This window comes from Aspergillus aculeatinus (genome assembly GCF_003184765.1).
Source record: "Aspergillus aculeatinus CBS 121060 unplaced genomic scaffold BO66scaffold_11, whole genome shotgun sequence".
Classification (NCBI taxonomy): Eukaryota; Fungi; Ascomycota; class Eurotiomycetes; order Eurotiales; family Aspergillaceae; genus Aspergillus; species Aspergillus aculeatinus.
Window position 1 is genome coordinate 387,574 of NW_020291480.1, and position 26,034 is coordinate 413,607.

Below are 26,034 nucleotides of genomic sequence, written 5' to 3' on the forward strand. Positions count from 1 at the left end.
ACTTGCATGAAAACAAGGGATCCTGGGTACTATTCCTACGGTGTATCAGCAACACGAACAAGGACGGTTTCGAGCAAATGGTTGATGGTCAAAGCAGTAAGCAAAAGCTGCTGTCTTTGATCCGGCGGCTAGCACTATGCAGGAAGGTAATCACGAGCATTGGGCATCAATAGATGCGGGGGGGGGGGGCAAGCTTGCAAGCGCCGAAACGGCATGGAGAGAGGTAATCTCACCCACGAGATCCAACGATCAAGAATCATGCACAGCTAAATTACAGGGGCAAGAATTGACTGAGTCAAATACCAGATGCAGACGGAACGCCCCGCTAATGCACTGTGTTCCCTTCAGGATCATTGTCATTGACAGTTTGGCAGCACGCATAAATGACGCAGAGAGAGCGATAGAGTTTTGTCAATCAGCCTCCACTGGACGAAATTCACCCGGACTATCTGGCCCTTCATCTGAGCCAGCGTTTCGGACGTCAATTTTTCCGTGTGTGGGCGCAATGCACACCGGTAGATGTATTCATGGTCCAGGCAGGGTTACCACAGTCTGGACAGCTTAATCTTCATCCTTGCCAGATGTATGGAGACACGACCCAGCATCAGTCGCTGTGGTGTGAGTCACAGGGTCCAGGGTATACCATGCTTTAGGTCATGTGATTAAGGGAAGAATAATGCCCGAGAAAGCTTTTTGTGAAGCAATTGGAACGGAGTGTGTTCATTCATCGGAGTACAAGCCTTCAAGGAGGCTTGGATTAATGATGGGTGAACTCGGATTAGTCAAGGTCTGTTGTTGGATGGAGACACTTCTCGGGTTCTCAATAAGTTAGTGCAGTATGAATAACGAAGCAAACATTACAATAAACATTGATTCCGCCTGGCACTTCCGGCGTGGAGAATCGGAGAGTAAGTGAATGGCTCACTAACCAGGATCATGTTTTTCTAGTGTGCTTCGACACAGTCTTCCATGCTGCTCGCTCAGCGGGCCTCCCCACAAGGATAGCAAACTTATCAGCCCATCAGGAGAACACCGCAAGCGGGGGGTGAGGACTGATCATGGAGGACTGAAAAGGGAGTGAAAGCAATTCTTTGTGTCATGACGATGACATGAGCGAAGTAAATCTGCCTGTTGAGTCGGTGGGATATACCGGTTTTCTCTATCCTTGTTTGCTGGGCTAGATCAGGTCGGCTGAAGAATGCCTGCCCATGAGCTCGAATAAACTCAATAATGAACTTTGTAACCTAGATCCTTGATGCTGAGAGGTTTCTTGCCTTCCCTTTCTTTCCTTTTGTCCAAAGCTGACCGTCGTCTCCGGAATGAGAAAATTTCACCAACGAGGTGTGCCCCGCGGGGTGGAGGCCACCGTCATTGGGCCGCAATGGGAAAGTTCCTGGTCATCGTTCGGGACTTTTGGGCAGCCAACAAGACGGGATTTTCTCGGAGGGGCCAGGTAGGTACAAACAGTATGAGATTGAAGACCTGTGACGGGCGACAAGAGTCATCCAGAGAGGGTCACGAGGAGATTGAGTCAAGATTGATGAAAATGATGGTGGAAGAGTAGCCTGGAGTGTAGAGTAAGTTACCTAGAGTAGAGTAGTATAGATGTTGGGAGAAACTCCGGGTGGTCCGTGGATGGAATGGATGGAATGGATGGAATCCGCTCAGACCCAGGGGTTCTTCCCGTCGAGATGGAGCCGGGTGGGGATCCTCGCAAACCAGCAAACCATCGCTTCTTATTTCCACCCTCCCCATCCTCCCATCCTTCCACCGCCGCCCTAGCCACGCCCTCCACCGCGATTACGGATCGATGGCACCGTACTCAGGTTCAACCTTACCTTTACTCTTAGATTCTGAGATATCTCAATCTCATCTGTCCGCCTAAGACACTAGTGGTTGGGTAACTTCAGCCCACCGGACCGACTGAGACAGAACACCGGAACGATTGACGATCTTACTTCTTCGTTGCCTGCGAGACATGTCCGGGTCACGAGGCACTGTTGTTCATTCCCACGATCATGAGGTTACACCAAGGCGACATGGCAATAAGAACTGGCCGTTACTTCAGCGTGAGACGCATAGCGGTATAGCGTACTCTCGTGGTATCATGCATAGCCACTATCTTTCAGGAGCCTATCAGCGCGTGCTGCAAGCAATCTATTTGGTGGTGAGCTGCTACACATAACGATCTCGAATTGATTTGCACTCAAGAGATATTCTTTGCTTCAATTATACACGGACGCTATGGTATGCCGATCCGCACGTATGATGTGCTCTCCATTGAGGAGATCGATTGGCACATCCGGTGATGAGCATTTCTGCAATGGCTCTAAAGCGAAAATGAGGTTATCGCGAATCTGCAAGGGATGAAATGATCGGATGAGATTCTCAGGATGGTTGAGGCTCCCCCAAACAAGCCCATTGATGTCACTGATCCATGTGTGGTGTGCCGTGCGTGGGGAGCCGTGCCCCAGGATAAAATGCCACGCACTGAGGGTCTGAAACCGCACGGACAAGCGCCTGGGGTATCGCGGATATCTAGTGTTAATTACCAGCCGTTCCATGGAAAGCATGGATGCAGTATACTCCGGTTATCAAAGTCACCCCTGAAGCTCATTGCGACCGATCTAATGACCCTTCATCATCGTGCCGCAACTCGCCTGTGATGGGCATCCTGATACGCCAATGGAGGAATTCCGATTTCACCTTGCAGCTGCAGGCCTCTTGTTCCCTGTCGGTCGGAAGTCGCAGTGCGGAATATACCATGATCGCATCATGACTATGAAATTAAATTCCATTCTACCATGCCCGTGACGTATGCAAGACAGAAGACATGTCGCGGATAGAGATGAAGGCTTTTTCCTCAACATGCTTGACGACCTGTCAATGAGGAATCTGCGATTGATGGTTATGAAGGATACAATAGCTCATTGAGTCATGCTGATCGAGTCATCTCGACCAGGATGATCGAGGTGACCGGAGTAGGGTTTTTCTCCTTTCTCGTCCTCGTCTGCTGTAGTTATCTCCCATCAGTCTGTCAGTCACCAGTAACCAAATGCATAATTAAAAAAAAAAATGTTAGCGGCCGATCAGGCAGCGGCCAGCAGCCACTCAAGGGAGAACCCCCACCTCCTCCTCTTGTTTTCTTCTTCGATTTGCTCTGTCTCGATACCTTTCCATCCGGATTGGAGAGGACCATCCAGGAGATGAGAGGCAAATTTGATGGGGGGCCAAAAGGCAGTGGTTGCGTGGGTACATGAGAAGATTTGATTGAGTAAGTACTGTACTATCCTCATCTGCCGCATATACTTTGTAGTTTCAAGAGGCCGCGGGTGAAAAAATAGCCTCTGGACAGGGATGTGTTCGGATGTGAGATGGAACCACTTTCCGTTTCTTTATCTTGATCGAATTTATATTCCGTCCTCGCTCGGGTTGCGATGATTGATTCCTTCCGGGTTCAACTCTTGCTCGTGCTGACTTTGGGGTTGGAATCGTCGGTATGCTCATTATAAATCCACAAGACGACGGGTGAGATAGTCACTGGAAGAAGCAATTCACAGTAGATCAAAAGAAAAAGAAAAGAAAAAGAAAAACATAAATAAAATAAATAAAATAAAAGAACTAACAGATGCAAACACATAGAGCGGCAGCGGGCTCAGCCGTGTGTGTCCATACTGTGTGTAATCATTCAGGTATACATTCAGTCGGTATCAGGGCTTTTCCCTCAATCTTTTCATTTTTTCCTTTTTTTTCCCCCTCCCCCATTTTCTTATATATGGTAATTGTAGATGTAAAATCATGTAAAGAAAAAAAAAGAAAAAGGCAAGGAAAAGAACTGACTCAACCTACTCTTCATCTCCAGTACACTGATGAATGAATGCAATTAAAAACCGAGGCGACGCACAGCACAGTTTTCCAACCCATCCAATCCTCCGTACCTTACCTCCAACTACGTTACCTACTCTACCTATTTCCATACCTCTTTCCTCCCTCCCGATCCTCTCTTGCTGCTACTACTACCAATTAACTAACTCAACCAGTGGCAGTTCATCAAGTCAGTCAACCAGTTCCGGATCTCCTATCGCAATCCCTCCTTCTCTCAGCTTCTCCCCCTCCTCCTCATTGTTTTCCCGTCTCCTGCTTTTCCCCCTCTTTGATTTTCCCTAACTTCTACTTCAGTACTACGATAATCTCTTATCGTCTGGTGTGGAAGATTCCCACCTGTTCTTCCCTTACTCCACTTAGTCTTTTGTTTTCCCTCTCTCTCCCCACCTTTTTTTTTTCCCTGCGCATTCCTGCTTTTGCTCCTAGTCTACCTAGTACTTGCTCGCTTCCCCTCCTTCTGTCATCCCCCCCCCCCCTCGGACCTTCAAACCTAGAGAGTCAAATTCTACTGGAAAGTCCCTTTGACCCTCTGCATCTTCTTTCCCTCCTTTCTTCCCTCTGCTTTTTCCCATCGCCTTGGTGATTGTCATCAATCATCGCGTCCCAAGGCCGACGACCACGACTGCTTAGCCAGACGCACCAGTCATCAAAGCCGTCGGTTACACGCTTCTGCTGGGTGCATTGAAGGACTGCAGCCCCGTCGGTTGTTTGGTTAATCGATCATTCTATTCTAACTCCCCTCCACTCACCGGCTGCCAACCGTTCACTGCAGCTTTCTTTTCCGGTTGACCCACGCTGGGCTTGTCCACTACGGGTTATCTATTGAGTCTAGTCTCACTCTTACTGACTGTCCGCCGCCCGACTCGTCGTCTCTTCATCACCAGTCCTCCACCACCACTTTCCACAGTCCACTTCGTCGCCTGCCCCCCCCTTCCACCCCGAACCAACCCCGTTCTTCCTTTCCTCTTTTCGATGGAGACATTGCAGACTGTGGACGACGACTACTCTTTGTGCCCACCCTCGACTCATCGTTGACACTCAACGATCTAGACGCTCTGTCTTTCGGACTATTGTCTGGCCCGTCTGCATCTTCCGGTTGTTTTCTTGAGGCGACTGCCGCCAAGTGGATTTGCAGCCCTCACTCCGAACTAAGAGGGAAGAGGGAGAAACAAATCACTAACCGCGCCTAAAGAAAAAAAAATCAGAGGGCGAAAAAAAAAAAAAAACGCTAAAAAAATCTCCCAGGCACTGATTGAGTCATATTCGGATGAGCAGCAGTTGGTGGCTGCTGTAGGCCACCAAGCAAGCATCTGAAAGCCTGTTGGAGCACCACGTTTCAGGTCATCCACCTTCGTGCCTTTCCCACCCACCCCCCAAATCAAGCCAGACCCCTCTTCCCTTTTCCCCTCTTAGGGTTGGGCCTTAGGCCGCCTTCCAGAAGTCATGTCTAGCAAAGTCCCCCACGCCGCCTTCTGTGAGGAATATGACGAAGACACCCATGTTATCCGCCCCGAAACCCGTCAAGTCGCCAACCTCACTACCAAGCGCCATAAACAGGCCGTGAGATCGCCTGCAGAGCCCCTGGTCGACGTTGCAAGTGACTCCGGGTATTCCAGTCGTACCGCCGCCACCGTCAACAGCACCCAATCTGGGCCGTCGGGCCGGAAGAGTCCTGTCCCTCATAAGCCAGACACCACCCTCAAACGAGCTGACCTCGAACGCGTCCGATCCAAAGGCCACAAAGAACGTCCTTCCAAGGACCGAATTGCTCGTCCACCACGTGAGGACAAAATGCAGGTCGGAAGTTTTCCCACTGTGGGCCACCCGCACCCTCATGCCCATGCTCAGCGTTCCCCGTCCAGGTCCCGCCGACGTGATACTGCTCAGTTCAGGCACTATCCGGGGCAGTGCTATGATTGCGATCAGGGGCTGTACCATTCTGCCTCCACACCTCTAGAAGCGAGACCGATGGATTATTCGTATTTCATGCCGCCGCCGCCACCTCCTCCAGGTCATGAATATCCCCCTCCGGCACCGCAGAACTCCCGATACCCTCCTTCTGTGATTCAGGACGTCAACGTCACCCGCAGTAGCCGTCCTCATGCTCGCGGAAGCTCGTCCGTTTATCATCCCAACAACCGGCCGGCGAGCTTTCATGGTACCATGCCTGGAATGAACCAGATGATGTACCCTCCGGGTTCCATGGGTCGCTACGACCACGGTCCACCGCTGTCTTCTTCGGCGTATGCCAACGCCCCGCCGTATGCCGCCTCTCATTACCCGCAGCAGTCTCCCTACTACGGCGTGTCCGATTATGCAGCCCCTCCTGATAGTCGACAAGAACGATCGGCTTCGAGGTCTCGAGACCACGGTCGGGGCCGCCGATCGTCGGCTTACGCGCCCGCTATGGACTACGATGAAGCAAGCTTTGATGAAGATGAAGATGATGACGACGTGGTGGACATTCTTACTCCGCATCCTCCTGCTCCAGGCCGACAGACACGGCCTCGGATGTCCGCTCATTCCTCTCATGATCGCGATGAAGATTACTACCGCATGCCGCCTCCACCCACGAAGCACAAGGCGGCTCCGCACATCATCCAGAAACGGCCCGATCCGCCTCGCAAGTCCGTGACTGCTCCATTGATTCCTTCCGACCGTCGCTCCTCTCGATCTCTAGACCTATCGGAATTGGGCGACGCCTTGCCTGAATACGGGTATCGGCAGTCTTCTCGCGAGACCGTGATACCCGAACGCAGCCGAAGTAACCGCGACAGCCGTCGCTCTAACGCTTACCACGAGTCTGCGCGACCGGCACGAATTGCTGTCGAGAATTCTCGTCGGCGCCGGCCCGCAGTATACAACTACGGCGATGATGATGACGAAGACGAGGATGATGAAATCGTCGAGAAGCAACGCGAGGCGGAGGAGTACCAAGCCTCCCGGTCGGGCAAGCCATCGGCGCCTGTTCCCCTGACCGAAGACGCTTTGTACAAGGCCAAGACTTCCCAACGCGCTGAAAGTGACAGCGGCAGCCAGAAGAGTCGCTCTAACAGCAGCCGTGGCAGTGACGCCCGGACTCAAACTGGAAGCAACAGCGGTCTCAAACCGGAGGAGGACAACAATATTATCATGACGATGAACGGTGTGACTATGAGCTTTAGCCAAGAATCCGTTGGGGGCAAGAGGCTAATGCTTCGGACCGGGGACAATGGTGCAGTGGAGCTGAACATCGAAGGCAAGCACCGACCGAAGAAATACCTCACGGGAGGCTCTGACTATACCGGAACTTTTTCTCGAAGAGCATTGGAAGACCCGCGCCGAGCCATGAGTGACCGGAAATCGGACCGGGCTAGTCGACGCTCGGGTCGGTCCATCTATAGCGGTTAATACTAGATAAGAGGCTTGAATTGAAGTCTCATGATGCGATCCATGCTGGTTATACAATCTCCGGCTTATGCGTTACTTTTGCGATCTTACAAAAGTTATGGTTTAGATCTCTGTCTTTGACAACGCACATCGGTTCTTCAAAAAGTTCTTGTTTTTTTTGTGGTGGGCTGAACAATTGGCAATGAGCCTTTGGTTCTGCTCGGATCTCGGATGGTATTGAAGGGATCACCACAAACAAAGGGAAAAAAAATGTTTGGATGTCTGATATCGACATTGGGCGGTGATGCTTTTGGTTCTCTTTGGTTTGGTTTGGTTTGGCCTCGGTGTTCAAAAAGAGGAGGGGCGGGTTTGACGGCTCTGACCGATCACGTCCATCATGGCGACATGATTGTACGATTCTTGACGACCTGCACGAATTTCGATGTCTTATGTTTATGTTCATGCCTGGCTCAGCTCTAGCTGATGCGATACTCCTTGCTCATGTCTATGCCTATTCTCATGCTTATGTTTCATGTCTCATGCCTGATGCTCGTCTTTCTAATGTGGTGATGTGCGTGAGGGGCGTTCGTATAAATTTCTTCTTCGGACTCGTTTCTATTCTGTGGCATTTTGTTAGGGCAGCGTGGAAGGAACGAGTACGAATGAGAGCAGAGGAGAGGAGCGAGGTATATACCCCCGGCGATTGCTGCTTTACTCTGGACGATTTCAACTTGATGCATCATCTATGTTGTTTCCTATCATCTTCCTATATATCCCCGCGTCATGTTTTACATATTCCCCTTCAGTTATTACTGCGTAGCGTTCAACGCTGATTATGTACCTTGTTCTATCTATTGATTTTTGAAACTTGTCTTGCCAGTCATTGCTGAGTTGTGGGTTAAAGACGAACTACGGCCTGGATTTCCTTTGATGTTTGATAAAATACCCTGATCATATTTCAACATCATGCGTGTTCGCTACATGGAGCTCAATACTCGACCGAATGTCTCTATAATGTCTTTGTACCTTTGAGGGAGGCACTCTATTCATAACAAATAATTTACTCGAAGAAAGTCTGTGCATACCTCTTTCCATTTGTTTCCTTGCTTTGGGTTTGAGACCTCGTCACTATCGCGCCTGCCCGTCTTGTCGTCAATGCGGGACACAGAACTACCTACTAGCTTTCAGATTGCTCATCGAGAGATGCCTACTTTACACGATGTGTATGCCTATCTTGCTGAATTCTTACATTCCCCCGGCCCAACTCACAGTCTGACTATCGCTGGCCTGATCCAGACTCCATTTTCTGTGCCACTGCCTTCTCTCGTTGCACAGCGCATCCACAAAAAAAAAAAGATGGAGCCCAGCGAGGTCGAGGCGATCAGCTCTTTCTTCAGTGACGCCCTCAGCTCCCCCCGAACGATGCGCAGTGGTGCGCCCACGCCGCCGCCGTCGTCCTCCTCCGTGCCCCTCCCGGTACCCCCATGGGACGAACCGGAGGTCCTCCTATACGCATCGCACATCCCGACTACCCACGAAATGGACGTCGGCAGCCGTCCACCTGAGCCCGACGTGACCCCGCATCGCGGATGCCAGCAGCCAGTAGCAGCAGCAGCGACCATCAGTCTCACCGGTCCGGCCCAGCAGCCAGTAGCAGCAGCAGCCATCAGTCCCAGCGATCCCGCCGGACCGATCGACAAACGGACGTTCTCACCCTTGGCTACTGCTGCTGGTAGTAGTCGCAGTAACAGCGGCAGCGGTGGCGGCATCAGAAGCAGCAGCATGAGGCAGGAAGTCCGGCTGAGCTGCGCGCAGGTCGAGCAGATCCACGCCACCAAGGAGGTCTTGATGGCGCAGCAGACTGAGATCGCGGGCCTGCGGACCACCCTCCGAGAGATCCACGCTGAAATGCGACGGGAGCGGTTCGAGGCAGAGAGGAAGGTGAGGGAGCACATAATCTCGGGGTGGATGACGACTGATGTTGATGCGGATGGCGATGCCCGGGTTGTCTGTGATAATCATCGTGATGATGCTTGGACGTCGGCATTGATGGAGGTGGGTTTGCTCCTTGCAGATCTGGAGGCGGAGTACGAACGTGTCGATGGGGCGCTGACGGAGCGGGAGAACCAGCTGGTTCAGTCGATGGAGGACTTTGCGGGCCTGCTGGATCAGCTGCGCGGGTCATTTCCCAAAGGCATTTTCACGGAGGAGGACTATGAGAGGGCCACTTTGGGCAATGTCGGAGGTGAGGGGCTTCTGGGTCGCAACGAGCATGCTTTGAAGGCGTTCTCCCAGTCTGTGGCCGCACAGAGGCTGCGAGAGCTGTGGGGTCAGTTGGTCGAACTTGACGGGCAATTGGTCTCGATCATGGAGCTCCAAAATATTGAAAATCCCTTGGTCACAGACAAAGGGCTTGACAGCGATGCAATGGACTTTCTGCGAACCTACGATGAAAGACGGATGAATCTGTTTCATGAGTACTGGGCCAGACTGTCGGATCTTGAGACCCTCACGGAAGTGCATGGCGATACGCTGCAGCTGTCCTCTCATGAGCTCAAACAGAGCAGCATCTTCGAGCCGGTGCTGATACCGAGCTCGCCGTCGAAAGTCTTCGTCAACCAGTGGCTTCTGTTCCAGCTGAGGACGTCGTCCTTGGAAGAGGCGCGCATCCGCTCGCTCCCGGAGTGGGAGACACTGCGTGGCCAAGGGTGGACCAACGCCGGCATCAGCCGCCTGGCGCTCACGCTCTGGTTCTCGGATGATACCGTCCTGCCGTACAGAGATTCCAAGTCCCCGAGTCAGTCCTTCAACTTGAGCGAGATCCCCAGCATTGACTTCGGGGTCAGTCCGAGGAAGAGAGGAGCTAGATCCGCCAGCTTGCAGGACCCGGAAACTCCACGGGAATTTACGCAGTCTCCGGTCAAGTTTGGTCGTTACGATACCATTTAGAACAAACTTCCCTCCTTTCAGGTTATTGTTTTTCCTCGGTGCAGACTGAGTTTGGATTCGTATCCCTTATTCGCTGTGGGCGGGACGACCTTGGATTCTTGCATGCGGAATTCTTTTGTGGTGTTTGTATGATACCGATGCTTTGGTCTGATCCGCTTGCAGTGTCGTTACCTTCGTTATTGGTTTAGGTGATAGCTTGGGAATCGAGACGATGTCTTCATAGTTAACCTGTTGGTCGTTGATAACGGTGATTGTCGCTGTCGCTGTCAAGGTGGAGCAGCATGGTGCGCAGACTTTGTCAAAACCAATCCATTATTCAATGTGACTATTTGGTTTCCAGCACAGGTAGTACTGAGCTCGGCTTGAGCCGTGTTGACCATATTCACGCTGTTATTAGTGTATAGATGGAGAGGGCTGATATGATAAGAGTGGATCGAAGGCAAGTGGAGACCCGCTAAAAATACTGCCTCGGAAAATCTCACCGCCCGACAGAATTTCCCAGCCCGCCGCCCTCCACGAAAACTCTCCCCCCCAGTTCATATCGTCGCTTTCCTCAAAATACTCCCCCTTTCGAGAAGACACGCACGATCTTTTGTCTTTCCAGTGCTGTCTGTCACAATGAAACGCAAGTTGGACGCCAACGACGTGCCCTCTCCGGAGGGCGCCGAGACCATCCCCGAGACCCAGACCCAGACCCCCGAGGTCAAAGACGCCGACTTCGAAACCCTCAATCTGGATCCGCGATTGCGCCAAGCCCTGATCAAAGAGAAGTTCACCAAGCCGACGCTGGTCCAGGCCAAGGCTATCCCTCTGGCGCTTGCCGGAAAAGACATTCTTGGTGAGTTTTTTTTCGGTTTTTCATCATCGTATTCAACTAAGCTGACCATGAACCAGCCCGGGCAAAGACCGGATCCGGCAAGACCGCCGCCTACGTCCTCCCTATCCTCCAGACTATCCTTCAAAAGAAAGCTGTGAGTTTCTTTTTTTCGGTCCTTCCCAGCCTGTGGACTCGAAACTGACGGCCGGAATTACCTGAATGTTTAGGCCGACCCCTCCCTGAAAGCGACGACTGGGCTGATCCTCGTGCCCACGCGCGAGCTGGCGGAGCAAGTGCAGAATGTGGTGACGACGTTCGCCGCCTTCTGCGGCAAGGAGATCCGGTCGGTGAACCTGACGCAGAAGGTGTCGGACGCGGTGCAGCGCACGCTGCTGGCCGACTACCCGGACCTGGTGGTGTCGACGCCGGCGCGCGTGATCGCCAACCTCGGCAACTCGGCGCTGTCGCTGGAGCACCTGGCGCACCTGGTGATCGACGAGGCGGACCTGGTGCTGTCGTACGGGTACGACGAGGACATCAACGTGCTGGCCAAGGCGATTCCGCGCGGGGTGCAGACCTTCCTCATGAGTGCGACGCTGACCTCGGAGGTGGATACGCTGAAGGGTCTGTTCTGTCGGAATCCGGTGGTGTTGAAGCTGGAGGATAAGGAGGAGCAGGGGGCGGGGGTTAGCCAGTTTGTTGTCAGGTTGGTTTGTTTTTGTGAAGGGGGGAGGATACACCATTTGCTAATGTTCATGTCGGTCTAGATGCGCCGAGGACGAGAAGTTCCTCCTCACCTACGTCATCTTCAAGCTGCAGCTGATCAAGGGCAAGGTGATCATCTTTGTCGGGGATGTCGACCGCTGCTACCGCGTCAAGCTGTTCCTCGAACAATTCGGCATCAAGAGCTGTGTCCTCAACTCCGAGCTGCCCGTCAACTCGCGGATCCACGTCGTCCAGGAATTCAACAAGGGCGTTTACGACATCATCATCGCGGCCGACGACCAGGAGGTTCTCGGCGCGAAGAAATCCAAGAAGACGAAAGACACGACCGCCGACGCGGTCGAAGAAGACGAGGAAGGACTCGTCGGCTCCAGCGACGACGAAGAGGACGTCGAAGACACCACCACCACCACCACCACCACCACCAAGAAAACCAAGAAACCCACCACCCCCGAAACCAACAGCAAACGCCGCAAACTCTCCACCAAGGACAAGGACTACGGCATCTCGCGCGGCATCGACTTCCAGAACGTGGCGTGCGTCCTCAACTTCGACCTCCCCACGACCGCCAAGTCCTACACGCACCGCATCGGCCGCACCGGCCGCGCCGGCAAGACGGGGATGGCGCTCTCCTTCGTCGTGCCCGCCGACCAGTACGGCCGCCACAAGCCGACCTCCTTCCCGACGGCCAAGCACGACGAGACGGTCGTCGCGCGCATCGTCAAGCGCCAGGCCAAGCTCGGCCACGAGGTCAAACCCTACCACTTCGAGATGGCCCAGGTCGACGCCTTCCGGTACCGCATGACCGACGCCCTGCGCGCCATCACCCGCCTCGCCGTCCAGGAAGCCCGCGCCCGCGAGATCCGCCAGGAGCTGATCAAGTCCGACAAGCTCAAGCGCCACTTCGAGGAGAACCCGGACGAGCTGCGCCAGCTCCGCCACGACGGCGAGCTCCGCGCCGCCCGCATCCAGCCCCATCTGAAGCATATCCCCGAGTATCTGATGCCCGCCAAGGGACGGAAGGGCATCTCGTCCGAGACGGTCGGGTATGTGGGCTTCCGGAAGGTCGGCGGCGAGAACCGCATCCGCAAGGCCCGCGAGAAGAATCGCGGCAAGGGGAAGGGCGGCAGGAAGCCTGGTGGTGGTGGGCGGAAGGTCGACCCGTTGAAGACGTTTAATCGCGGGAGGAAGTAATCGATTTTTCCTGAAGGGTGGTTGGCATTTATGTTTGGATGGAGAGGGTCGGCATTGTACTGTACATAATTTGGGATTTGGTTCATAGAAAGAAAAAGTTTCGCTTGGAATGCATGGTTTATGGTGATCGTGGAGTAGCCGTAGCTGAAGATTAGAAAGATACCTCTTTCTATTGTTGCAGCTGCAGCTGCTGTATATTCTACCTAAGTTGCAGTTATAGATTTTTCCCTACTATACAGTATATACTGCACCATACACCCCCAAAAACGCTACCGCCGCCCGCCAGAAATCAAGGCAACAGATCCAACCACCTCGGTCCAAGCAACCTCTTCAACGCATCGTCCTCCAACCCCTCCAACCCGAACGAGAACGTCACCCACTTCCCCTTGCCCTCCTTCCGAACGCGCTGCACGTTCCGCTGCACCTCCTTGGCCGTCTCCACGATCTCGCGGTACCGCTGCACCCCCTTCATCCGCCGGTACTTGAGCCTCTCCTCCTCGACGTCCCAGGGGAGATTGTCATCATCATCATCATCATCGCCGCCGGCGCCAGCACCCGCCGGAGGGGGGGCATGCATCGACGCAGCCAGGGCTCGTCTGGCCCCACCTACACCTTCTACCAGAGTAGCAGGTCTAATGCCTTCTGGAACTAGCCGACGCTCCTGCTGCTGCTGCTGCTGCTGCTGCAGTAGCGCAGGATCATCATCCCCCTCAAGCGAAGGCACCCAGCCGGCGCCCAACCGGATGAACTCGACCTCGCGCCAGGAGCCATTCCACTCCGGACCGGAGGGATACACCTCGCCGTCGGGGCCGCGCCCGACCCAATTGAACGCGGGGAGCCACTCCCCGCAGCCCTCGAGGTCCAGCCACTTCAGGCAGTAGGTGGCGCGCGACAGCCGGCGCAGGAGGCCCGCGACCTCGGCCCAGTTGTTGTCGCTGGCGGCGTAGGCGTCCGTGCCGCCGTAGGCGAAGGTGAGGGAGCGGTGGGCCGGGTGGCGGACGGTGGCGGTGCGGGCGTGCGGGGTGGCGGTCGGGAGGGGCCAGTGGGCCAGCGAGAGGTGGGTGATGCGCGTGAGGCGCGCGAGGAGCGTGATCAAGCTGTTCCAGTTCGCGGAGGCGGGGGTCGGGTGGGCCAGGGAGAGGTACCGGAGGTTGGTGAAGCGCGGGGTGCGCAGGGTTGTTGTGGTTAGGGATGTGGGTGTAGTAGGTTGTGGGGGTTGGTGTTCGTCGTATTCGTCCTCCCAGGAGGATGGGACGGCGGAGGTGGAGGCGGAGGCGGGCTCGTTGGGTGTTTGCTGGAGAGCAGGGGTGGATTGCTTGGTCGTGAGGAGCAGTTCGCTGGAGATTTGCTTGAGCGTGAGCCAGCGGCCTAGGGCGCTGCTGAGGTCGAGGCGCGTGATTTCGTCGTCGTTCTCCTGCGCTGCTCCTGCTGCTCCTGCTGCTCCTGCTGCTCCTGTCTCGCTGCTGTGCTCATGGGAAGCCGCGAAGTCATCGTCCAAATGCTGCTGTTGCTGCTGCTGTTGCTGCTGAGAGCGAGGGAACAACACCCGCAGCCCCAAACCAGACGGGATCTGATAGTCCCGGGTGTATACACCATTGAAACTGAGCAATCGGACCTTGACATGATTAGGCAGGTCCGCGAGAAACGGGCCGTCGTACTCAAGATGCCACGCCCAGTAGAGCGCCATGGACTTCAGCACGGTATGCTGCAGACTTCCTCTGGCGGGGAACGTCGTGCCGGGCAGGCGCTCCGCCAGTCGGTAGATGGTGCGACGACTCTCCGTCGCGCCATCTTCATCCAGCTCCTTATCATCCTCCCGACCGTAGTTCCCCACGAGCCAGCTCTGAGGGGCGGGAGGTCCGGCGGCGGTTCGTCGCGTGCCCCGTCGTGCGCCGACGACGGCGTGGCGGCGCGAGCCCGGCCGCGGGCGCGGGGGCGGGGTCTCAGGGAGCTCGAGGAGATTGCGTAGAGACGGGTGGACTGAGCGGGGGACCACGAATCGATAAGGGTTTTCAGGTCCGTGGTCGGGGGTTCGTGTGACTTGGGTGCGTCGCAGGTGGTCGATCAGCTCGTTCACGGAGGGTTGTTCTTGTTGCTCGGCGGGGGAGGAGGTGGAAGACGGGCGGAGGCGATCATGGTCTTTGGGGCGGGAACCACCGGAGACCAGAGTGTGATGGGCTGTACTCGCTGGCTTCGCATAGGCATTCTTCTTGAACTTCTTGGGCATAGGGGGTAGTGGTGGTGGCGGTGGTGGGTGGCATGGAGTGTGAATAAAATGGTGAGAGTAGGAGGTGGAAGCGGGAGTTAAATTAACATTGGTTATTGTCAAGAAACAATTGACGTCGGCGGGTCGAAGTAAAGTTGCGGAGCGGAGTTAACTTGTAAGCAAGGCTGGAAGGAATAATGAGTCGAATTGACTCACGGTGGGCCTGGCCCGACACAGCCTCCATTGGCTGACTGACACCCTGGCTTGATAACTATGTTTCATCGTGAATCTGTACAGTACACTTCGTCTATCAAATATGCTCTAATTTACACTGAAAATGGCTTTGCCGTGTCGCTGTAGTTGCTTCAAAGATCGCGCACCCAAGAATCATCCAACATCTTCCCCTCCCGATTGGGGCCTTCTCGAATCCACGTTTCAGCGAGACCCGCCTTGGGGTCTTCATCCGAGTGGCCTCGAGACCGCCGCACCTCGAGAACCAGGTTCCGAACCTTCATGGTAACCTCCTTGCGCAGCTCAACCGCCTCCGTCCCGTACAGGAGCTCGTCATTGAGCACTCCGAGCGGGAGGTCGCGGGTGTCGGGCGATGTGCGCTCCGCCTTGGCCCTGATCTGCTGCCACTTCCTCCGCGACTCGCCGAAGATAGCTTCGGTATCGACCTTCTTTCCGAACGTGATGCTGACCTCCTTGCCGACCCGAGGCAGGAAGCGCGGGAACTCGCGACTCTCGTGCATGACCTGGTCGAAGCCCTCCAGCCAGATGGGCACGACATCGGGACATTCACTGGCCTCGAGGATGAGCCGGGCGACCCCCCACTTGAAGTACCGCATCGTCTTGTTAGGCGCCTGGTGGATCATGCCCTCAGGGAAGATGTGGAACCAGGAGTAGGAGTTGCAGGCGAAGGAGGACGGGGACAGGTGGGAATCGTGGCCGTCGGTCGTGAACGCCATCGGGAGATCCGAGAACGGGTCGACGCAGACATTCTGCAAGCTCCACGACTGCCGCTCGGGGCGGGCGAGATGGGGATCGGCGGCGAATGGGCCCTTTGACAGCAACCGAATCGCCTGGGTGACAACGGGTTGTGCCAGACCACCGTGTGGCGAATGGGCCAGTCGATGGGTGGGAAGGACCTGGCCCATTGTAAAGAACAGCGCCAGGGGTCTGATGTCGATTCGCTCACATTAGCCCACCACCCTTCCCATTATCAATCTCCGTGGAAATGCCCAAGAGCGCATACCTGGTCTGGTAGCAGATATCATGGCTCCCAAACCCCCATCGTTTATTCGACGAGGAAAGGGTCAGCCAGTATCGCATAGGAAGAAACCCCCACATAATCGGATCATCCATCCTGCTCGGGGTGTCGCGTCGCGACCATGATCAGCCATCTCCGTTGTAAGAAGTAAATTGGAATCGCCTCGGACCTCAAGGCGCATTTGTACGCACGTACACGCTAGTATGGTTCGAAACTATTGCAGGAGAGCATAGAATTAGCCACTTCTGTTCGAAGCCTTGGCGCAACCGCGCGACAAGAGAATCCGGGAGGAGAAAATACCTGTTAACAACCCTCTTGTCCTCTGGGCCGGATCGCGTCTCGAATCGAGCAACTCCAGAAATGGCTCCAAGCCGTACACCTCGGGCTTGCTGCACACGTACAGAAACGACCGGCACAGCGATGCAACCCCCAGCATGGTCGTGGCGGACAGAGTCCTCCATGGGAGCGAGGGGGCCTCTGCCGTTGCGCCGGCGTCCGTCGTCGAGCGCGACATTTGCACTGTATGTGTGTAAACTCGGTAGTAGTTTTAGTAGGTTGGCCTTTGACGGGTTCAACCACGCCCGCATCCAAGAACTCAAAACTCTCAGAGAAAAGACAGAAGAAGACACCCCAAAGTTAAAGAGATAAATAATCTAAATCATGCACAAAAGGGAAGAGACCCCGAAAACCGACAGCGTGCGACCAAGTAGCGCCTTCATTGGGCGAAAACAAAATCGAGGGAAAAGAGAGAGAGAGTGAGAACTTGGAAGCAGAGAGAGACACAGAGAGAGAGACGGTCCCGCGGAGGTGAAGAGAGGGCACGGACCAACTTTCCCAAACCTCGACGGGATTTTCGTCCGCTCCTCCACCTCCAAAACCCGCAACGGCTATCCTATCCCACATCTTCCCCTCTCTCTTGCAACCCGGTGTGTGTGTGACGCTCTGTTCAAGATGATGTTCAAGCCCTCATCGCCGCTCTTCTCGGGTCTTCTCTGGTAAGTCGCATTGTTCTAGTTTCCAGACTCCCTCCAGCCCCCCGATCGAACTCCGCACTCTCCCGTCTCCCTCCCATCATCATCAACAAGTTCTTTCCCACGCCACCCGCTAGCTATTCCCTCTCCACCCAAATCCAACAAAGCAATCACTAACTCCAACCTCTGAAACAAACAGGAAGATCCCCTGGCGCATCTCCGCGCCCCAGAAAGCCCGCCAGCGGAAGCGCCTCCGCGCCGTCGACCGCGTCGTGGACACCGTGAGCGCGGCGCTGGCCCGGAACGGCCAGACGGCCAAGCCCGTGACGCGGTGGTTCAACGAGATGCCCCGCGAGGAGGAGATGCTGCCCAAGGACAAGTACACTATCTTCGACAAGAAGGAGAAGAAGTACCGGAAGGGGATTCACAGTGAGTGTCCCAGCAGCCGCCCTCGATCAAAGCTTGCGCTTCTGTCGACCTAACAGCATTCCCGGCAAGGGAGGAAAAGAAAGAAAGCTAACATTGCAAATCCCAATCCACAAACAGAGCTGCCCAAGTGGACGCGAGTCAGCCAAAGAGTCAACCCCCCTGGTTTCTAAAACGGTATTCGTTTACTGGATTATTTGCGCCCGACAGAAAACGTATCATCCGCTATGAGAAGAAACAACCTTCGTCTCACTACCGAACTTCTTATCTCGCACACAAAACGATTTTGGAGTTCGCAACGCTGTATTATACACCATCACATTATCATCACACCGTCCGTGTTGATTACTCCTTTCCCATATAAAGAGGCTTGCCGAGTTCAGGGGAAAACGGGACACGGGCAAGGGCGACTATCGGAGTTTTTATCTTTTTGGCAACTGGGAAATGACACATTATAACTGCATTGGTATTCCTTGATATTCACAATGTTCAATTTTTTTCTCGCCTTATACCGTCCGTACAACCACTATGTTCGCATCGCTCGATTGAGCTGTGTGTTCGGTATCTCGACAGTGTAAAGATAGGTGGACATATAGTCATATCAAAGCAAGACAGCTCGGAAATAAGAATATAGCAAGAAAGAGCCTCGGGCTGGATCACTTTTCCCACACATTGCCTTTCTAATCCCTGTCCCCGCATTCGCAAGAGTTGCCGTCAATCACCCTTCCTTGTGTCAAAGTGACGCCACTGACTGGTCCCTTGATTATGTTGTTACCCGCGAGTAGCCAGATATCAGGAGATTTTGGAGATGCCCAGTCGATAGTATCTCGTAATACCAAGCGCAATCTCTTTTGCTCGTCTCCGGTTTGCCCTTCCCTCGTGGATTGCCTTTCGGATTCGATAGCCACGGCGAACCTTTTGCCAGTCGTCTAGCGTCTCTTGCCAGCCTGCTCCTCCTTCATAGAATACGGTCCCCTGGCGAGAGGACATGCTAAATCCTTGAGGCGGTTTCCGAAGGATCCAGCATGCAGGGTCAACCTTGCCATCCGGGGGTGCGTCGTCTGAACCCTCAAATAGCTCAACACCTTTGATTACATCGTCCACGCCGCCCGCTCGTCTGTTCCGATTTACAGCTGCTCTCCAGGAGTTGATCTTTGGGACATTGGCCGGTCTGCGTTGCAGCCTGGGGTACTTCGGCTTCGGGGTCCAGTCAGGGGCTGGGTATGGGTCATTGAATCTTGGATCTCCCAGTCGGCGCCTAGCATCAATCGAGATTCGAGTCGGAGGGTCAATGACAATCCATGTCTCAGGGTTCAGCCAGTGATTGGCAAGCAAGGCAAAATGGTACGGTCTGCGTCCGGGGATGAGCTGGTTGGAGAGCCACTCAAGCCTCCGGTCTAGGTCAGCTATCAACCGTAAATCACAATCTCCCAGTCCGATGCCAAAAGCTTTGGGTTGGTCCACATTGAGGTCTTCCACGTTTGCCTTTAGGCGAGATGCAAAGCCTTCATGTGAACTCTGCTCAAGTCCTAGACCTTTCGGTCCAATTGGCAAGCAGTCTCTCGAAAAGCTTTGATTCGATCCAGCACCAAGGCTTCGCAAAGATAGAATGTTTCTTTCTTTGTGGTAGAGGTGCTCAGGATATACCGTCTCGGAGAATCGTCTCGCGATGTCAGAATTGAACGCCGCATGTCGAAGAGGCGTAGCATTTGCGGCAGCACTGCGTCTTCTGTTTTCGAGGGGTAAACTGCTACATCTCGAAGATGATATTCGGCCACTCCACTGTCTTATCATGTCACACAGTCCAGGGATGGGATTAGTATCTGGCAGAAGTCCCGTCAGTCTGTCAGGTCTTTCGACACGGACAGGTGGGCAAAGAGATCCCTCATGGGATGTGTGGTTACCCATCCGAGTGTAGCGTGCGCGATATGGGCGCGAGTAGCGAGAGTTTTGCCTGACTTTTGAGTGGCTATCAGGGCTGGTCTGATGGCGGGTCCAGTGTGTCATGAGGCCGTCCTGTCTCCTGAGGCGCTCTGCCACGGGGTCGAAGCACGGGAGAGAGCGACTTCGCGACAGTTTTGGGACAACAGCAGGAATGTTCCGCTCACACGGAGCCAATTGAAAAGAACAAAACGAATGCTCTAGGGTCAATGTTCTTCGAGCCTCGATCTGACAGCGAGTTGGCCTGCGTAGCTCTCCTGTTGCGTTCATGAACCCATCCCCAACCGGTGCGGGAGCATCAGGCCGCGTCACCGCTCCGCGACATCCATCCTGGAGATAGACCTTGATAGAGACCTGCGTGCAGATACTCGTCCTTGACACAGTGTGTCTGTTCCCCACGACACGTTTCAGGGTATGACAAGAAGAAAGTGCTCCGGCCATTCGAAACGACAGCGACTGACGACTACTGCTCGGCGCAGCGATGACACCAGCAAGGTCAGCAGGCCCAGGATTCCAGATAGTATCCGCAGCAGTGAAACTATAACTCCTAATCCAACGAGGCAACCACCGCAACGGCCGCCTCGTCTCTCGGTATTTGTTCAGATCCCTCTGCCCCGGATCCCACCACACCCAGCTGTAGTCCTGGTTCGACGATCGCCACGCCGTCCACCTGCAGAACTTCTCGAAACAAGTTCGGAAGAACCTCTTGAGTCCAGCATGCCTCTCCGCCGGCACCCAGCCGTACCAGGTCCGGGCGTAACGGGCGGTGGTCGCGTTGCCACGCTGGGTAACTTTGGCCTGGGTGAAGCGGCGGAAGAATCTCCCGAGCTTCCAGAAGAGCACCGCGAGGACGAAGATGGAGATTGTGATTGCGAACAGCTGCAGCAGCACCCGGAGACTGAAGCGCTTGGGGCCGGTCATGGGAGCCGTGTCGATGCTTCGCGTTGCGTGGGAGAGGAAGGGACCATGGTAGTATGGTTGTATAAGGACGGGTGCCATCGGACGCGTGAAAGGAGCGTAGCAAGGCAGTCATTCTGATAAGAATACTATTGCTTGCACCGGTGGAAGTGAGTTTCGCCTCAGCCACTCCATGAGTGTTTGACTTGCGTGTAGGAGAGAGGTATCGTCGCAGAGGAAGGAAGGCATGGCGGTAAGGAGAGCCCAGAGCTCCGTCACCTTCCCTGCCGGGGAAACTTGACCAGTTACCTAGCCTTCGTATGACTTCTTCAGAGAGAACTGGCGAAAAGTCATGCAAACCAATTCTTGAGGTATCTTTGAGCTGGAATGCTTAATGCAAAGCCTCTACTCAAGCACTGCGACAAGCTATTCAGACCTGTAGCCTTCACAGTCGGGAGCTCTACACAAGACGGACAGCAACAATCCAACGATTGATCCTGGCGCGCGGAATACCTTAGAGGCTTTGAAACTGACTGACAGTCTATAACTTCATGTCTTGGTCTGTATCCATAGCTTCCACGAGCTGTGGTTTGACATGCAGTTACGGCTCTCGACCTCGCCAGAAACTCTTCGATTATGCCGAGAAGAACCAAAGCTACCACAAGTCACACATGGCGAGGATCGAAGAATCCCAAAACGGAGAAACTCGTTGAGATTCCAATCACTCGCTCCAGTTCTTGATCAGCCTAAGAACAGTCAGATCGAAAAGTTCAGAAGTCATTGCATGAGCCATGAGTGACGAGAACCCTTCCCTACATCTCGTGTCGTCTCATATACTAAGAAGAATTCCTAACAGCGCGCAGTCTGACACCAACCTCTTCTTCATCGTAGACAGGACAATTGCCAGGACTGTTGCTACAGATGCTCAAGTGCAGGGAACATGTCAGGTGACCGTTCTCTAAGCAAAGGATGCAGCGGTTGCTCGCCTCACTATTACGCCTCATTTCAATTTCGCTGACAGCCATCGACGGAAATACCTCTAGAGCCTTACTACGAGCCTTTTCTGCTCGTTCAGATTCTCCGTCCCTCATCTCATCTCTCTCTCTCTCTCTCTCTCGGCGACATTTCCCCTCCACAGTGGGATAAAATCACTCCGAGGCCCGATATTACATCGGTCCCAATTTATTGAACCTTTTGAATCCTCCCAGAAGGGAGCCCCTCTTTGCGAACGATTTTCCTTGTTTTCCACGTCAAAAAAGCAAGGTTCGGCAACTAAAGCAGTAGACTAAGATCGAGAAGGGCAGGACTCCACATGGACTACGGCATTTGCATCCGGCCTAGCTCTGAATCTGATCCATGCGCCAACATTGAACCCCGGTCCCGGACAGTATGTCTTGAAGTCTCCACAATACTTTATACGCTACTATCTCGTATGTAGTACCTATTGTAGTTATAGTCAATCCTTGGGATGCAAGGATAGCCGCAATGCCAGGGCTTCCTTGATCAGGTCTTTAGAGTGGAATCGAAGTTCTTTGACCTGAGACGGAGGGGTGGATCCCGAAAGTTGCTGGATTGCGTAGGGCCGCGACGCTCGTATGACAAAGACATATGTGAGAATCTCGCGGATCGCATATCCAGGTTCTGGTTGGCAGCGGGGGATTCTTAAGAGCTTCCGTTCCAGGGCTGCAGACGCCACAGCGTGTTGCCTCAACAAGTCAGACTCGTATCTGAGTATGAGAGGCTGATGGCTAGGTGTCAGCTCGCTGCTGCCGCTGACTTGGCTGTCAATCATCGTGCCAATGTTCAGCCCACAAGAACAGAAAGGGTGATGAGGACTTGACGTTGAGCTCTCACGGCGCATCTCATGATCAAGAATGATGAGTGGTAGTGCAGAGGAATGTAGCCTAGAAGGTCCAAGCGGTCGATGGAAGCGTGTCTAGAATCTGTTCGCCACCTGCGCGGGAACGGAAAACAAAGCCGGCTTTTCTCCCTTTGTCTCCATCGAACAAATGAGAACGTCCGGAGCGACACCTAGCCACTCTGCGGACTTATTTACCTCTTCCAGTCGATCGCAGGTGAACAAATCGTGTCATCTGCATGTCGAACAGATCTTCAGATCGATCTCAAACTTTGTCAAGCATATCTGCTTCTGCGTAGGCAGGCTGAAAGGCTATCCGTGTTTACTGTAGTGACCTGAGAATTAGGGAGAGAATGGCAGAAGCACGTAAGTCAATCGTGGAGGTCAATTAGTCAGTCGGAAAGGCCAGCCACAACTAGCTGGGGGCTATCCTCAGGGTCAAAAAGTGTGATATCTAGGATCGGTGCATGGTACCTTTGTTGTGCAATCTTTCGCCCCGCCTAGCTGTTGAACCTTGCTAATGTTCGGCCGAAGCGGACTTTAGTCGACTAAATGTATGATCGTCCATGATGTGCACATAGACTTCGGATTGCCAGGATCGGCTGAAACAATCCTGACACTCTCACAGAGCAGGTCAGAGAATGGACTCATCACACTCGTAGGTGCTAGCTTCGTTGAGGGCTCAGCCTAAAATACACGCTTTCGCAGTCGAGCTTCCCGAGCCCCAGCTTCCGTGCAATCCCTATTCGCCAGGCCAACCAAGGCCGAATCATCATAGAATCGTTGATGGTGCCGAGATGTGGTACTCAGAAGAGGGGTTCAGGCCGCACAAGGGTAGAGAGGAACATAGAAACAAAGAGAGAGCAGGAGAAAAGAAAAATAAAAGAAAAAAAGCTAGTGCATCCTGAGTTATGTGCGGGCCTCGTCGTGTGTGCTCGGGGACCTGCCATCAAGCAGAAGCCGAAGAGTGACCGTACAGAACACCATCATTCGACAGAAGATCACCCTCGTGACAGCCACACAAGTAGCTCACTGTGGGCCACGCTTTAGCGTTCAAAGTGTTTATCAATGTATAGAGGGATCCATCCTGCAAGGACTCCACTGGGTTGTGCTGAGTGACACCCTGTTCACCGCCACAATCAGAGCCGTTGATCCTCGGTAAGCCATCTGTGGCTGGTGGACCACGTTTCTAGCCCAAAGGGGAATGAGCGTACCTCGACCTCGGACGGTCAACACCGTCCGCGCATGGGACTAGAACTCAATCAGTAGTTCCGATCATCTCGCATTACATTGCAGGTTAAGATACTGGGTTGAGTCCTGGTATCTGGGAAAAAGCAAGAATTGTGGCGTCGATGACGAGGTCTTAGGTGTCAAGACGTGCCTCTTTTCCCCCGTCATGTTGATGTTCTCCGCTTACGAGACAAAATAATTTGCTCGTATTTTTCGTGTTTTGATAACACTGGGTTCTCTCCTAGAGTCATCAGTGAGACTCAATGTAGAGCAATCACAATGCCATCGGTTTCACTGCTTTGCATGGGCAATGTAAATACGGAACTTGGCCGCCCTGCCCTGTTTCAGCAGTCAAGGGATGTCGTCATCCATCCTGCGGTCTAATCAGCGATTGCATCTCCAAAACCAAACGTACTGTACTAGCGGCAGCGCAGAACCGTGGTGGTGTTCTCCGTCGGCGCCAGATGATGCATAGTAATCCGCGTAATCGAATGACTCCACCGTGTGTGTGTGTGTGTGTGTGCACATCTTAGCGCACTGTGCGTGGCTAACTCTGGAAGTAAAGGGCGCGAAGTCAAGAGCGTTAGCCTGCATTGCAAGGTGGATTGGCTTCCAATTATTGAGTTTCATGCAATTAGGTTTCATTCTCAATAGGCCCTCTATATCTCAACAAAAGCCGAAGAATAATGACCCGTTGGTCCGACCGCGAAAGTACCGTGATGGTGAAAGAGAGGAGAAGTTATCCGGACTGAGTAGTGGGGAAGAGCCAGCAGCGTTAGGGGGTGTGGGGCTCGTAACATCGGCTCTACCAGGGCTATTGTTTTTGATCTGCGCGAAGCACGATTTCCGCCATACTGAGGCTGAGGTGAGCTGTGGCTGGTCGATCCCTCTTGACCTAAATAGGCATGTAGTGTGGCGAAGTCTCCCTTGAATTGACTGCCAGGTGTGGCTTTCCCCCCCCCCTCCTTTTCCTGCTTCTGTCAGCAAGACTGGCTTTCTCAGGGCGGATGTGAGAAGATCATCCCTTACTAGCTTCGGTCTGTGGCATGTACCACTGAGTTCAATTGCGATCGATTCACCGGCCAAGCTGTGTACGTGACTCCGAATCGGGACTTCAGTTCGACCGCCGTAATTTGCTAGACAGGCGCTTGATTCAGAGTGACCGGCCTGACTAGGTCTGGGGTTCTGGTGATGTGTTGCTGGGGATGTGAAGGTGAAGATCGCCCGGGAGGTCACATTTGAAGCTGTCAAAACGTGGCTTCGGTAGCTTGACGATCACAAGGCCTCGGGGGTTCTTAGGTACCTAGTAGTGTACAAATCGTTTCAGGCCGCAAGGAGACAAACGCAAGTGTGATCGATTTTTCTGACTCTCGGACTTTCCACGGAGGAAGGGGGGAATGACTGGAAGGGAGGCGGGGAAAGAGGTGGAAAGTGAAGGGAACTTGGGGGGATCAACTCTTCAGATGGAAGGAAGGCGGAAAAAGAAAGACTGCGACGAACCATAGTTCGTGACTAGTCAATCAATCTCGGGTCTACTAAGTTGTTTAGTCAGTTTAAGCTTCACATTCATCTCCCCTGGCATGCAGTCATCCCATACAGTACACAATCTGACATCTCCCATTGCAGGCGAGATGCCATGGGGATTTCCAGGAATGCCACTGACACCCTTCGTCTCCATCGAGATAGGACAGGCAGTGATAGACAATTGTCTTTTGGCGCTTCTCTTGTCACGCTAAAATGGGTCTCTAGGTTTGCGCTTACGGATGGGGCAACAAAAGCAACTAGACTCGATGCAGGGTCAGAAAAAGTAAAAGTTTCGAGTCAAAGCAATGGATCTCACAGGTGAGTGGGTAATGATGATGCAGGCGCCCTTTTTTCTGGATCGTGCAGGCTTTATCTGTGGCTAACTTCTAATAACCTCTCAGTCTCCTGCATAACAGGGGTCCAGAGACTTCACTATGCAGATCTGCTCGGACTAGAACTTCAAAGGTCTAACCGAGATTGATTCCATCGTGGTGGCAAAGGTTCATTGACACAGTGAGCATTTACCTGGCCCAGATTTATACGGTCAATATTGCACCCTAGCTCACTCCATTTGTAGGCTCAAGGGTTCAATGCATATATGAAGGGCTCGGAATGCCTTCTCATCGATGCTTCTTTTCCTCATCCACAGATTCCATGAATGTCCACTGAACACACAGACCTCTCAAGGACACTTCATCGTTTCATTTGTGTTGAACGCGACTCTGTTGAGCGGCTACAAAGCATTTCATCTTTATCTCAGAAGTCTATCATATA

The 26,034-nt window shown here is 53.6% G+C and overlaps 9 protein-coding genes across 9 annotated transcripts; 6 read left to right on the forward strand and 3 right to left on the reverse strand.

The window, feature by feature from the left end:
- The first annotated feature begins 2,768 nt into the window (after positions 1-2,768).
- Positions 2,769-3,359, forward strand: BO66DRAFT_26556 (uncharacterized protein). The gene has a single exon (XM_025643051.1). It carries the CDS (start codon positions 2,964-2,966, stop codon positions 3,258-3,260), a length of 297 nt encoding a protein of 98 aa, XP_025506413.1. The 5' UTR covers positions 2,769-2,963; the 3' UTR covers positions 3,261-3,359.
- Positions 3,360-3,788: 429 nt separating this feature from the next.
- Positions 3,789-4,242, forward strand: BO66DRAFT_26476 (uncharacterized protein). The gene has a single exon (XM_025643049.1). The coding sequence runs from the start codon at positions 3,874-3,876 to the stop codon at positions 4,165-4,167; it is 294 nt and encodes a 97-aa protein (XP_025506414.1). The 5' UTR covers positions 3,789-3,873; the 3' UTR covers positions 4,168-4,242.
- A 659-nt stretch (positions 4,243-4,901) lies between these two features.
- On the forward strand, positions 4,902-7,299 carry BO66DRAFT_26484 (uncharacterized protein). Its single transcript, XM_025643050.1, has one exon. The coding sequence runs from the start codon at positions 5,329-5,331 to the stop codon at positions 7,273-7,275; it is 1,947 nt and encodes a 648-aa protein (XP_025506415.1). The 5' UTR covers positions 4,902-5,328; the 3' UTR covers positions 7,276-7,299.
- Positions 7,300-8,610: 1,311 nt separating this feature from the next.
- On the forward strand, positions 8,611-10,311 carry BO66DRAFT_469517 (uncharacterized protein; the record flags this gene model as incomplete). The annotated part of the gene is made up of 1 exon (XM_025652731.1): positions 8,611-10,311. The coding sequence occupies one exon, from the start codon at positions 8,611-8,613 to the stop codon at positions 10,201-10,203; it is 1,593 nt and encodes a 530-aa protein (XP_025506416.1). The 3' UTR covers positions 10,204-10,311.
- A 422-nt stretch (positions 10,312-10,733) lies between these two features.
- dbp9 (ATP-dependent DNA/RNA helicase) lies at positions 10,734-13,041 on the forward strand. The gene is made up of 4 exons (XM_025646885.1): positions 10,734-11,041; positions 11,098-11,174; positions 11,248-11,726; positions 11,788-13,041. The coding sequence occupies exons 1-4, from the start codon at positions 10,822-10,824 to the stop codon at positions 12,935-12,937; spliced, it is 1,926 nt and encodes a 641-aa protein (XP_025506417.1). The 5' UTR covers positions 10,734-10,821; the 3' UTR covers positions 12,938-13,041.
- An 82-nt stretch (positions 13,042-13,123) lies between these two features.
- On the reverse strand, positions 13,124-15,251 carry BO66DRAFT_469519 (uncharacterized protein). Its single transcript, XM_025652732.1, has one exon. The coding sequence runs from the start codon at positions 15,162-15,164 to the stop codon at positions 13,227-13,229; it is 1,938 nt and encodes a 645-aa protein (XP_025506418.1). The 5' UTR covers positions 15,165-15,251; the 3' UTR covers positions 13,124-13,226.
- Positions 15,252-15,418: 167 nt separating this feature from the next.
- BO66DRAFT_389887 (tafazzin) lies at positions 15,419-17,151 on the reverse strand. Its single transcript, XM_025646886.1, has 4 exons — positions 16,714-17,151; positions 16,609-16,627; positions 16,399-16,509; positions 15,419-16,322 (listed from the first exon to the last, which is right to left on the reverse strand). Exons 1-4 carry the CDS (start codon positions 16,925-16,927, stop codon positions 15,509-15,511), a joined length of 1,158 nt encoding a protein of 385 aa, XP_025506419.1. The 5' UTR covers positions 16,928-17,151; the 3' UTR covers positions 15,419-15,508.
- A 216-nt stretch (positions 17,152-17,367) lies between these two features.
- On the forward strand, positions 17,368-17,983 carry BO66DRAFT_317244 (mitochondrial 54S ribosomal protein mL60; the record flags this gene model as incomplete). The annotated part of the gene is made up of 3 exons (XM_025643551.1): positions 17,368-17,408; positions 17,584-17,813; positions 17,931-17,983. The coding sequence occupies 3 exons, from the start codon at positions 17,368-17,370 to the stop codon at positions 17,981-17,983; spliced, it is 324 nt and encodes a 107-aa protein (XP_025506420.1).
- A 619-nt stretch (positions 17,984-18,602) lies between these two features.
- Positions 18,603-21,063, reverse strand: BO66DRAFT_469522 (uncharacterized protein; the record flags this gene model as incomplete). Its single annotated transcript, XM_025652733.1, has 2 exons — positions 19,985-21,063; positions 18,603-19,207 (listed from the first exon to the last, which is right to left on the reverse strand). Exons 1-2 carry the CDS (start codon positions 20,748-20,750, stop codon positions 18,603-18,605), a joined length of 1,371 nt encoding a protein of 456 aa, XP_025506421.1. The 5' UTR covers positions 20,751-21,063.
- Between the last annotated feature and the right edge of the window lie 4,971 nt (positions 21,064-26,034).